Source organism: Acanthopagrus latus, chromosome 11 (genome assembly GCF_904848185.1).
Source record: "Acanthopagrus latus isolate v.2019 chromosome 11, fAcaLat1.1, whole genome shotgun sequence".
NCBI lineage: Eukaryota > Metazoa > Chordata > Actinopteri > Spariformes > Sparidae > Acanthopagrus > Acanthopagrus latus.
The window spans coordinates 12,297,344-12,310,783 of NC_051049.1; the positions used below are offsets into that span (position 1 = coordinate 12,297,344).

The 13,440-nt window shown below is 41.1% G+C and overlaps 2 protein-coding genes and 1 long non-coding RNA gene across 5 annotated transcripts in view; 2 read left to right on the forward strand and 1 right to left on the reverse strand.

Annotated features, from left to right (window-relative positions):
* atf6 (activating transcription factor 6) overlaps window positions 1-11,581 on the reverse strand; it is a 32,743-nt gene extending 21,162 nt beyond the window's left edge. The window contains exons 1-7 of one of the 2 annotated variants that reach the window (XM_037115043.1): window positions 11,335-11,581; window positions 9,736-9,812; window positions 9,185-9,263; window positions 8,282-8,379; window positions 7,317-7,440; window positions 6,831-7,034; window positions 5,079-5,263 (exon numbers count right to left, since the gene is read on the reverse strand). In XM_037115043.1, the coding sequence (XP_036970938.1) occupies window positions 5,079-5,263; window positions 6,831-7,034; window positions 7,317-7,440; window positions 8,282-8,379; window positions 9,185-9,263; window positions 9,736-9,812; window positions 11,335-11,434 (867 nt within the window). In that variant the 5' untranslated portion in view covers window positions 11,435-11,581. The remainder of the gene's footprint in view (window positions 1-5,078; window positions 5,264-6,830; window positions 7,035-7,316; window positions 7,441-8,281; window positions 8,380-9,184; window positions 9,264-9,735; window positions 9,813-11,334) is intronic. The other variant, XM_037115044.1, reaches the window with a different exon arrangement.
* LOC119028785 lies at window positions 8,023-9,112 on the forward strand. The gene is made up of 2 exons (XR_005077799.1): window positions 8,023-8,203; window positions 8,710-9,112. It is a non-coding gene; the product is annotated as an uncharacterized LOC119028785 (long non-coding RNA).
* Window positions 11,582-11,653: 72 nt separating the features above from the next.
* rxrgb (retinoid X receptor, gamma b) overlaps window positions 11,654-13,440 on the forward strand; it is a 36,096-nt gene continuing 34,309 nt past the window's right edge. Inside the window, exons 1-2 of one of the 2 annotated variants that reach the window (XM_037115052.1) lie at window positions 11,659-11,785; window positions 12,630-12,737. The gene's annotated coding sequence lies outside the window, so the exon portion shown is untranslated. Of the gene's footprint in view, window positions 11,786-12,629; window positions 12,738-13,440 lie in introns of both variants that reach the window. The other variant, XM_037115051.1, reaches the window with a different exon arrangement.

Sequence of the window (13,440 nt, forward strand, 5' to 3'; positions counted from 1 at the left end):
GAGTTTAACACGTTCGGGTGAAAACGTGTCCTGACTTTACTGTAGGTAATAAACACCCAATAACTGTGGCATGCGTTCCACAGGTGAAATAACTGTCAACCTGTGATGTTAAATTCTTTTTGCATTTCCCTTTTAAGGCACTCCAATTTCCTAAATCTCCACATGGTGTTTAACTGATTCCGGCTTTAGTACTGTGGATTAAACATGTAGAAGTAGAACAAAAGAAAGCGAGCACATTGGTCTAATTGACTAATGTCTCGTGGCTGTTTCGCTTTTTTGTATTATGGTGTCTGTTAGTCAAGAATCTGGTACATTTTCATAAACGGTATCATAAGTGGACTCAACGGTCGGGTCTGAAGAGTGAGACAAGGTACTGCAGAAGAGCTGAAAAACGACATTCTTCCTAAAGCCCAGCAGGGGTAAATCCAGTTATTTAATACAGCATAATGTTAATTTTGCAAATTATCATTAAAAACTCAATTTCGCTAAATAAGTACGTATGTGTGGACTAAGAGTCAGCAATAAAGCAGGATATCCAGGCGTGGCTACCACAGCCTGTCCTCAGATTCTCATCCAAATATTGTCAGCTACTATCTATCATACAGTCCGTGGTATTTTTAAAAGGGATGTACTAAGTCAAAAAATTCACACTTCCATTTGATGCATGACAGCAGGTCATGGCTGTAGGTCAATGGAGCTTTGTGTGATCTTTTCTCAATAGTTTTCAAGTCCAGAGAACAAAAATGTTGAACAGATTTTCAACACATCATATAATGAAATATTCAACTTAAGAGCCTTTATTAATTAATCAACAAGATACCATGCTGTTACACCCTGACATCTATGATAGCCTTCTCCCTGTATGAGTTTTGAATAATAAGGCAAAAACTGAGTCAACACAGAGGAATCCTAAACAATCTCCACTTATGCTTCAGAGAGCTGAGATGGCATTAATCAAACTCCCTTGTGTCGATCCTGCATGGAGATTTCTTCATTAGATCAACGGAGCAGCCCAATTTGGAAAGTAGACACTTAGGCAGGCCTGCAATTCCAGGCTTTTGCTGTTTTTCAGTCTCAAAACCCCAATACGGACATACGGACACACACACACACACACACACACACACACACACACACACACACACACACACACACACACACACACACACACACACACACACACAGAAATCCCAGGTCGTGTAGGAGCTCATTACATTACAGTGATCTAATCCCTGATGGCTGTTTACAGCTGTCGCAAATGCTTCGTCCTGCACAACACCTGTCTGAAGCATGTAATCGTTAGCAGCCGTTTAATGCCCCGGCTTATAAACGTGAACTGTGGCCCAAAATACAGTACTGCAAGCATGAACAGTGGCAAACTCATACATACTGTAGATACGATGTGCAGTCCCACCTGGCACTAGCATGCCATCTTTAACAGGCATTTTACAGATCCCCCGGCCCACCACTGAGCTGCGGCCAAACCGCAGCGAGCTTATAAAGTGAACACAGCTGCGGCGTGTCCGAACACTGGCACACACACTCGCACAGCATGACGTGGCTCGAGAGCTTCTCGGTGGATCAGGGAAAACCCAACTAAAGCAAGACTATGTCACTTGAGAAGGATGAAACTACATATTCTCTTTCTTACAAACAAAAGCTGAATTCATAAACATTTAAACGAACCCTTCCTCACTTTAATACAAATTGCCGCCTGCTACAGTCCTCTTATCAGATTGTGGTGCAAACATTTGACAGATATTGCTGTGTAAGTGATGTTACTGGGTCACAGATTTTGTGACTCTTCTCAACTTGTACTCCTGTTCCACCAATTACATTTTTTTCACCAATGCCACCATTTAGCTTCTCTCACCTTGAAGATATAAGATGTACCATGTCTACAAAAAGACCAGATCTTTTTATATATTATGTTGAGTGATGCACTTACACTATCCTAAACATTATCCTTGAAATACATTAATATAAACCTAAAGAATATTTCAAACCCACAGAAATAAAAATCTAATTTAATGCTGGGTGTCATTTGGTCACTTGTTGCAGGAGAGACTGGGAGATTCTGGGAAGAAGTCGGCGAACGTGGCTAACACTTTAAAACATTTCTGCCTTAGGTAGATGTATTTTCACTAGTAATAGTGGTAGCTTAATAATAAAAAGACCCAAACTCCCACAATCCAATGCTACCACTTTTTTAGATTAAGTTGCAGAGACTACAAACTGTATGTTTCAAACAACCAGATACAGCAAAATAAATATATTTTTCTTACCTTTGAAAAATGTCTTTGGTAACACTTTCTATGAGGCCCATGCCTATAATGCATTATTAACATACACAATGATTTACAACCAGTGTGTACTGTATTACATTTATCGAAAGCATCCTATGGCCACTTAAAATCAGATTATAATGCATTTTAATAGTGATCAGCCTCTGGTATAAAATGAATAATATATTACTATGACAATTCCAATTCATTATGATCCTTGAAAGAATAGTTACTGACCAGCAATTATAAAGCACTGATAATTGGCCTAATGAATATTTCTGATGGCTTTTTATTATGATTATGCAGCACTGTGGGTGCATTAAAATACAACATTATTATTATTATTAGTAGTATAAATATGCTAATGTGTTATAATGCATTATAGATGTGGACTTACCAAAACTTCCACTCTTCTCTCTTGAGAAATTAGTGGTGGTGTCAGCTCATTCCTCCTCACAATTAATGTATAGGGTCCCTCCCCTTTAATCACCTTGTGTAAACTTTATTGACTCGGCAACCCTAACAAGTGGCCGAGAGGCATGTTTGCTCTGGCCTCTGGGGTTTGGAATTCCTCGACATTGTTCTCGAGGTCTGGCACGGAAAACTGCTTCTCCAGACTTGATTCTACCCGTGATAATTGGACAAGTTCCTCTCAGGCCCTTTTTTCAGGGGGCAGACTATTTTTACAGCCAGAGGTCACCCATTACCATTTATAAAACAACAACCACTTGTGAAATTGCAGCTGAGGTTAATCATTAAAAATAGTCAAATGGAAAACATTGTTAATGTCAAAATAAATTTCGCCGATGGGTAAAACAGAACATTGTGACATTAAGTTGTGACTAATGCTTTTCACATTCGTAGGAATGGCATCAGGGCCATACAGCGGTGAGATGATAATATCTGAAAACTGGATCCAGTTTCTGTGGTCGTCCCAGTGTCACCACCGAAATCACTGCAGTTGATTTAGAAGACATTCCACAAACGTGACACAGCTGGTTGTCCCTAATTAAATAAAGTTACCATCATGAACAGTGAGGCTTCACTGCCACGTCAGATCTTGTAGGCAAATGAGAAAACACTGTGAATGTGAAAGTTCTGCTCCCCAAGAAAAAAAGAACAAAACAAACAGAAAAGAAATCAGGGTGGGAACATGTTTCCCAACTCACTGAGAACAAGTCATCAGGAACCGCTGGTCTGGGGGGCTGAAGCCTGAAACAACACTGACGTTGCTGAAACCCATGGCATCTCTCTGACTTGCAACAGAGGCTGACCAATTCAGACAAGCAGAAACAGCATTTGCAATCCACTCTAGCAACAAGAAGATAATAAGATAAACAGGACAACAAACCAAAATTACAGGAACCTTTACTGAGAGACCACAAGCTTGAACCATGGACAAAACATACTATGATTGAATTTTCTTGATTGTTAGTGAACTGATTTAACTTTTAAATCTCTGTGACAGTCCCTTCTGCACTTAATAGTACCTCATAAGATTCCCTGAAAGTTCTGTATTGTCCTGTGCTGTCATATCACAGACCTAACAGAAATAGAGTTCACGATGGACAAATACTGTGCTCACTTTGCATGTCCTTCTGAACACTGCAGCTGTCCTGACATCACCCCTCAATGCAACACACGGAAAGATCCACCCTCAGTCAGAGTAATGTCCTCTATGACACCATTCAAGATGTCTGAACTACAATTACATAACGTACGTCGTTCCAATCAAACCCCACAGGTGCAAACAAAGCAGAGGCCAACAACGATCATCTGTGGATTGTTTGCAGCTCTATGAAAACCTTCGGGTTTCCGGGGTTATTATTCTGACGACCATCAAAATTATTTACAAAAAAATGACTAATTTAATTACATATTAAATGAAGGAACTATCATGAATACAAGAGGAACAAACAATTCAAGCCACAAAGCACGTCATGGTGCATGCTGAGCGTGCAGCTGCATCCTTGTCGTACCCTCAGTTAAGTGGTTTTGTTTTTTTTTTTCCATTACAAAGTGAAAAATCATTAGAGCTGATGTTTTGGCCAAAATCAAATAAATGTTCATGTTATTTTTTCACTTGAGGCTCAATTTGTGTCTTTACATAACTTTTCCTTCAGCATGGAAACTTTCAACATCATAAATACAAATGTGTAAACGTTTTACTTCAACAGTTTATTTTCACATGCAGAAATTAAAGTTAATGGTTTGTGAAATTCCAATGAATACTAAAAAATAGGGGGAGATGAGAAACAAAAAGTTGGAGGGGTTCCCATCCAAATGTGAACATGGCAACCACATCATCATAGTAACCTAACGGGCAAGTGTATGCATGACCTGCGCATGTCCATACGACGATGTACAAGCCTGCAGACAATGCACACAGGCGAGTCCTCACACGTCTATGCACACAAACACAATTCTTGAAGGCAGTCCTGTTAAAAGGCCTTGTCTAATAAATTGCTTGGACACATTCTTAGTAAGGCAGAAACTTAAAGAGTTTGACCTCAGAAGGAGCTTGTGAGCAAAAATTCCCACAGGCTAGAGAGTGAGATATAAAGCAGAGAAAGATACTCTTCCACAGAGCAGATGAATCAGGGTGGTATTAATAAGGGTCATGTGTGCACAGAGAAGAGGTTTGACAAGGATGTCAATGATTTGTTTTTGTTCTGTTTTACCTTTGGACTGTTTTGTTTGCGCAATCACCTGACCATTAAGAGCTATAGACTTGATTTTTCGCTAAACAAACAGGTAGGGAGACTCCTAATAAAGAGTGTGGACAGGACTCACATCGTCGTCCGACGAAGGGCTTCGAAGTGCGACAGAGACCAATGGAGGAGCCGGGACAGGGACAGGCCTGTCCTGTCTGAGCGTTGGCATGGTGACCACGTTGCTGGTGACCACGTTGCTGGTGACAGCCTGCGGAGCCTGGATATGAAGCACCTGGCTCGGCTGAGGCAGCACTATGGGACATCCTGAGAACACAACACATAGGCATTTTAAAATTACACGTCTCAGTTAAACTATAATCATATTTTTACTGTATGATTATGTGATTATGTGTGTCTGTCAGTTTCATGTGTTTATGGTCTCACCTAACATTTGTCTTCATAACAAAAATATTCACATTAATATTTTACACAAGCTGGAAGCCACATCAGTCAGTTGTGGAAACAGCCTCCAGCTGCAGGTGGTACAGTCCAGCTCCTTGAACCCCACTCACCTCTGGTGACCTACATTAACCTTTTGTATTTAACAGGACTCTCTGTGTTTAAAGTACAGGTGGAAAAGATGTTTACCATCTCGACCTGTGGTCTCCAACTTCCACATTCCAAACAGAGAGGTGTGTATGTGTTTTATACGCATGAATACATAAACATGCATGTGTGCCCATGTTCAAAATGGATTACGGTCTGAAATAAAGAAACAAGCCAAACCTCAACAAAACAAGACAATGTCCATGTTTATAAATGTCCTGTTCATCAAGGGGCCTCGCAGAGTGAAGCCCACCCTGCCCAGTAAGACTGTGCCAGGAACCATTCCTCACACTGACCCAGCAAACTTCAACCCCAATTCTAAACATCCTGTCAGTGCTAATTGTGTAGAAGTGTTAGCCGGTGCTACTAATGAATGTGTATGGTGCCAACCCTGTGTCTTGTGCCCATGCTCACCATCTGCTAGAAGACTTCATGAGGATGAAAGTCAAAAGAAATTAAAAGGTCTCAGGAACACCTGACAGCCTTGTTGTTCTTTGGAAATCCATGACTGCCCGCGTCAGACTCTATAAAATGTAAACCCATCAGTAAATACCTCAATTTTCTTCCTTCAGTTGCTGTGACGCACAGGGCTCACTCCTCAGCTCTAACTATTGTTAAGATCTTAACTCTTAACACTGAGCAGGCCTGACTTGACTTCCATCTGGGGTCATAACTTGGGTGTCTTGGCCCTCACCATCTGCCAACTTGGCTGCTACCAGGCAAACTCAAGTTAAAAGAGGTCAGATACTCCACCCACTTCGGTCCCAGGCCATGACATAAGTATTTACATTGGCATAGGTGCCACTGATGTAACACACAGAACTGACCAGACTGGTGAACTACAAGAACAACACAACAGTGACAAAACACACAAAATCCCACAGCAGCCCATAAATAATATCTGGCTTATGTGTGGTTATAAAACAAAATTGCACGTTTATGATGGCTGATTTGTACATATTTTGGACACAAAAAAAGAAGGCTCTCCTGACCCAGAGTATGCTTTACTTCCAGTTATTTGACCGAACAGCAGGCAGAGTGAGATCTCTAAGATGACTTATGAGCAAGGTTAAAGCACCCTCTTCTGGCCAGAACACAACAACTAAAGTATTGTCAAAGCAAGAACAACCACCAACATGACTAAAATCATATCATCTCTATATTAAAATGACCTACGGAATACTACAAAACAACAAACCGTTTGCCAACATGTCTAGTGCACAGGTCTGCAATGCAGTGTGATGTGAGGCAATGTGTCTCAATGTGTTGCAGAGTGAGTTCTGACCTGGAGGGGGCGCTGGTTGGATGCTGACTGGAGTTGGTTTGACCACAGGCAGCATGGTGGTCTGAAGGGGCTGGATGATGATTGTCTTGGTCTGCAGGGGAGCTGCTGCATGAGCCAAGGGCACAGCTGTAATCAGCGGTTTGGGTTGGATGGAAACTTTCGGGCCCGTCTGAATTGGCCTCTTGATTGGCTGAGCTTGTTTGGCTGGGGTGTGTGTGTCAGGGGATGGGGGTGGAAAAAGGAAGGTAAGACAATAAAACAGGACTTGTGTAAAGGAAAGACTGACTGTAAGGTGAGAACATTTGCATTTACAGTTGGCGGCTGTTTCTAAGAAGCCAGTTTGTTTTCCTTCAGCATTTTTATTCTTTAGAGAGACTGTTTCTATCTCCTTTTTCCTCTTTGTTTGCAAGCAGGCGTAGGCTTTCCTCTGGTCTTTGGACTAAGTGTACAGATACAGATGACTATATGATGATGCTGCAGCCTCACCTCGTGTGGTCTGGCTGCTCCTCTTTGGAGCTTTCTTAGTTGGGGGAGCAATCCCAGAAAAGCCGCTGGACTCCGAGCAGAATGAAACAGGAGAGAGCTGCGACTGTGGGGACAGGGCCTCATCCTGGACGCGGAACAAGAGAAGACACATGTCTACTAGATAGTGGACCTCTATGTTTACAGCAGTAAACAAGAGCATGGCTGTGGTTCAGTGACTTGTACAGTGAAATATGGTAAACTCCTACAAAAGGTTAAATTGTTTTGACTTCTGCTGCTCTGACTCTTAAGAACACATGGTACAAAGCTGTGTCATGAGAACACAAAGGCCTGTAATTGTCATCCAAATAGGCTACAGATGAACATTGTGCAAGATTATTTTCAGGTTGCATCAGTCATCAACAAATGTCAAATCTGTCTGACAAAATACTGTATTACACTATATATACAGGGCTTGATTTGAAGTAGGAATGCAAGAAATAACATATGAATCAAGTGTCCTTGTCAATATGCAAAGACTCATGGAGACAAATGTGTCCTTGGACTCAGTCAGGGTGATTCAGTTAGCAGACAAATGTTGTGGCCAGACAAAGATGAGACCCTTGTCCTTGTTTTGACACACTGCGAAAACATCTGCCTGCTAAATTATGCTAATGCATGTGAAGTTGTCAGCACCTTATACTTAACGAGGGGCGGGGCACGGCTCAGACTGGCAGCACATTATTGGTGTGACAAGGTGTTTAAGGCTTTTGTTAATAAGGGTCTCAAGTGTGTGTGTGTGTGTGTCGCTATCTGAAAGCAAAGAGCAGCTGTCAATGTTTGGACACCATCTGGATGGCAACAGTGCACCAAAAGGGATGCATATGCAAATGCTCACAACCCAATAACAAGTAAGTAAGATTTGCATTGGAAATACAAGTCAACTGGTGAAAACTGAGAAGGACAAAGAGTTGAACACAGTGACTTACCTGTAAGGAGTACGGGGACAGGGCTTCCACAGAGGAAGGGGAGGGGACGGAGCTCAGAGTGTGGGCAGGTGACAGAGAGTCCACGCTCACCTCACCATCTGGATAGACAAGGACAAAGACAAAGAAAATGTGTCGTATATTTAGGCTCATCAGCAGCAGGCGAATGTGGTTCACTTGCAGAGTCGGAACAGATCAGATCAGTGTTGGTATCAGCTGCCAAAACTGACGTTATTCACTCATTGAATATTGGACTGACATCACAGATACCAGTACCGACCCAGAGCCCGGCGTTTTCATGAATTATTAATATGTGACACTGCAATTTTAAACCCATTGCCAAAATGTAGCTGAGCAAATGTATTCAATCATTTGCAATTACACAGTTCTACAATTGTATACAGTAATCCTTATATTTTCTTGTTTCCCAGAATTATTGAGTTAGCCAGCAATACCTGGCTCGACATGTCCCGAGGTTGGAGATATATTCATTCTTGAAACAAAGCAACAAAGCAGGAGAGCAGCTTGTTATGTGTGTAAATGGTAATATGACAATTCTCCTGTATCAGAGTCAGATCACCACTGAAACCATTTTTTCAGTGCATCACTACTGCAGTGTCAACACTAGCACCCTCTATATCCTTTATTCATGTAGTAGGTATCCTACTGTTTTTTTCATTTTCTCACCGGTGCTTTATTTAATAGCTACATGCTGAAAAACAACAAGTGTGGCTGAGAAATCCTGTAAAATTGCCACAGTATATCACTGTGCAAAAGCACATCACATGGATTACATCATGGAAATATTAAACAAATAAACAACACACTCATTCAGCTCTGGTTTCCATTTTTCATGCTGGAATGTGACAGCCATGTTCACACATATGTCAGCATATGTAGCTGTACCTGTGCAGGTGCTGCCTGTGTCCACTGTATTCCATGACGGTATGTCGATGTCAAAGTCCAGGTCCGGAACCTCGCTGACCTGAGAAACCGAGCACACACATTTGTAACAATGGGCTTGTCAGGAGGCAAACTGGAGAAACAAAGGTGCTGTGAGCAGTCTACACATTATGCATTTGATCACTAGGTTCTCAATCAGCATGAGGTGCAACTTGGACGCCTCTTCAGTGATAAACCTTTTACCTGCCATATACATTTCTGCGAAGTTCTTGCATCATATATAGCATGCAGAGAATGCTCAGGAAGCAGCCAATAATACTCTTGTAAAAATTCTTGTTATTACCTTCAGTATGGCTGACACCAGTGTTTGTGGGCTGCTGCTGTTCCTTCATCACATGACCTTACATAACATATGTGCAACCACGCTGGCTAATGATGCACCTGCATTTCTAGCTCGGCTCCACTGTCAATGTCAATGTGGACATTTTTCATAGAAGACTTTCAGGTTTCAGCAGACAGTTTCTATTTGCACATTTAAAGGATGAGTTACTCACATAGCCGGCATTCTCCAGAGCCTCAAGCAGCTCATCTGCATCTCCGAGGTTGTCGAGCTCATCAAACAGGCTAATGTCTGTGTGACAACAAGCATAGTGCACACAACAGCGGGTCAAACTACTTTCCACTGCACATTTTAAGCAAAACACTGACCATGTCTTTGGATGCCAAATTAATACAAATTACAAAAACTCTTTAAAATGTTTCATATTGTATCAGTAAATCACCAAGCAGTAAGAGCAAGCAGTCATACATGGCTTTTGATAGAATTTTACTTGAGATATGAACTGGCAATTGAGAGGAGCTTAGCTAGTTGTGTGGATGTAAGAAGATTCTGTATGAATATGAATATGAAGTCAGCCTCTTGGCAAACTTGTTTAACTGGCTCCATTGCGCGTCTTAAAAAAAAATAAATGTTTTAGGTGCACCAGCACATCATTTACATGCACCCGATATTACATGTTTAACTGACTTTTATTAACGAATGTTTGTAAACAGGAATACATTTGTTCAAAGGCAAAGATCTACACAGCTAGTTTGTGATTGTTTAAAAATATTTCATCAGCTACATTTATCAGGCGCACTGATGTGACCAGTGTTTAGTCACGCTTTTTTCACAAATTTTTGGTGGCACATGTGACAAAAATAGTCACACCCTTGAGCCATCAAAGCATTTGAGCAGAGCTTTTTTAATCTTTCTGTAATTAAACAAAATGCACACAAAAGCACTTGGTCCAAATACAGGGGGTGCACACTTACACTGACCTATTAACTAACCAAAAAAACAATCACAACAACCAATGTTAACATATTCAAGGCAGCATAAAATATGAGGATCTGGAAACACAAGCTGAAAATAAAACAAAATAAAGTAAAATGGCATGTTAAAAAATCAAAACAAGCAAGGAGTTATGGATGAAGCAGGGTAAGAACAGTACAAGTTAACTTCTTCAAATAATGGTCCATTATTATCATTATTAAAAACAACAACAACTGTCATAATATATATTAATAACAATGATACACAATAGATTTCACTTGTTTAATATAGTAAAAGGTACATGTTATTATTTTTGGTGAGCATCACTAACGAATGCGATTTTCCCCCCAAATGGTAGAATTAGGCCAGATTAAACTTTCTATGAGGTGCAGTAACCATTTCACATATATTTACCAAAGCAATAATTTTAGACAGGACACATGAGAAATTCACAGCAAGAGCTGCAAAGCGTTCATGGCAGTTTCTGAATCTTACATCATGTGTCGAGAACCTTACAGTGACGTGTCTATATGAGACAAGTGCACTGTGCGTCTCCAGCCTCCAGTGCAGCTCATTATTTACATGTCACCCAGACTCAGCCTGTTACATCATCACACATCATCTAAAGCTAGCATATGCTAACAACGTTAGCCAGTTGAGTACCAGTTTGTACCCCAAACGTGTATGTGCGACAGTTACTGAGGCATTAGTCTCGTCACAGTGTGTATTTTATGGTCAGCTTCATTAGTTGGTTGTATCTGTGGCCTCAACAACACATTTATCTACCTCTGACTGGCCGTCTGACACTTTCTAGAACGTGCCGTTAACCGACTCTTACCCCACTCTCCTCCCTGGTCGATGGAGATGGTGCCGGTCTCACCGTCCATCACAGGATACTGTCGATGATTCTCGAAGTTTAACTCGAAGTCGGTTGACATCCTCTTGTGAATTCATACGTTAATTATCTCAGACAAACGAGAAACAATCAAGCGCTGGTTCGTGGGACTGTTCATCATTCAGCTGTTTGGTAGGAAACTTCCTGTTTGACTGGAAGGAAGATACACGTCTGACTTTACAGTCGATCTACGGAAGCTGTCGAGGGACCAAAGAGTGAATTATGAAACGCGGTGGGGGTTCGGACTGAATGTAGACGGTGCCGCCTCTTCGGGCCACGAGGCGGCAGGATGGTGCTGCAGGCTCGACCGCATGGTGTGTTTCCTGCTCGGTAAAGTTGACCTCTATTGAAAAGAGTTGAAACGTCACCGAGTTCACGACAGGACAGAGGAGAAGTAAGTCAAATATGTTGAATATCGTGTGTCCGATAAAGTGGTAACTAAAGTAGAAAGTATAATCTAGTAAAGATACAAAAACCGTATAGTTATAAACATTCTGGAAATGTTGACAGTCCCAGCCCTTAATGAATCAGATTTCTTTTTTTTTGTTTTCTTTCTTTGCCATGCAGGCCAAGGATCATTTGACTCTGATTTTAAAGGATAATCACCCCCCCCCCCCCAAAAAAAACAACTGAAGTAGACAGGGACTTGTTCAACAAAAAACAAAGATCCCCCTAGACTTAATTACACCCCTTTTAAAGCCAAAATATGTATGAAATATGTAAGTGTATGCACAAACTTGCTCTCAGTATACAGCTGAGTAATTAGACTAACAGCTAAAACAAGGATATCATAGTTGGACTAAAATGGGTACAAATACTGTACAAAAGATTGTGTAAACATCTGTAAAAATATGTAGATAAAAGCAACGGTCCTGTACACATCTCTAGCTATCTATAGTTATACATAGTTATAGTTATATAATAGGTAGCCTATATGTTATGTTTGATGAACCCCGCCCTGATTGGCTGAACCCAATGAATAATTTTGGTACAACAAAATGTTACTGCACTTATAATTTGACCTATTTCTTTGAATGCTCATGCAGAGCACAAAATGTTTGGAATGGTGACACCTGCAGATCGTGTCCGCCGTGTATTTTACACAAACAAAAGCTTTGTCAGCTTCTCTTATAAAGCACGTTCTAAGACTTTGCTGGTGATTTTTTTTTAAATGGCACGGGCACAGCGGTAAGTGACATTGTGTGCTAAAAATCAGTAATCCCTCTTGGGCATTTCAGGTCGCTGCGAGATTAACCTGGGGTGGTCCAGTTGATTCCCCGCCGGACTGGTTCAGTTCCATCGTGCAAAGAACAAGCCCCCAGTCAGTCTTAACTTATTATAGCAAGGTAAAGTCTAACATAGAGGTCAACCATCTGCCTATAATCTGCACGCCACCTATAACATAAAACCTAATCAACTAATGTGAGCAGTCTTATGTCATGACACTGGTAAATGCATTATGTTTATATGCTATTTATTCCTAAATCAGCGTAGCTGTGCACCTTGCTTGAATCAAAGGTGGCCTTGCCTCAAAATCAAAATACAACCCATGTGTCTGCCAACATCACGTGTCCTGATGCTAATGATAATGCAGCCGTGTCCGATTAGAGTGGTGTGGTAATGGCACGGACGGTGTCTTTAGTCCGTGGACAGTTCAGGGCTCATCATATTGATTGTGTGTAAAGCCCCTAAGACCCAGACACGGACAGCAGATTACCAGGTTAACCTGATAATGTTGGCAGAATGGTTGAACACGCCATTCGCATAAAATGGAGTAGAGTGCCTTGGTCATATTGCTGTTAAAGTTGCTACAGTATCTCTAATCTTCTATCTGAAGTGAGACATCTCTTTTGATGGTTTGTTGGGCTTCATGATATAACGAAGGTGACAATCAGGGTGCCTGTATATTATATAATTAAAATGCACCATTCAACTGATTTAAGATAATTATGTCAACACAATCCCAGGAAATATCCTGTATATCATGCAATTTTGAGACATTCCTGGCTCTGACACTTTCACAAGATGGTTGTTCACTGATCAGCCGTC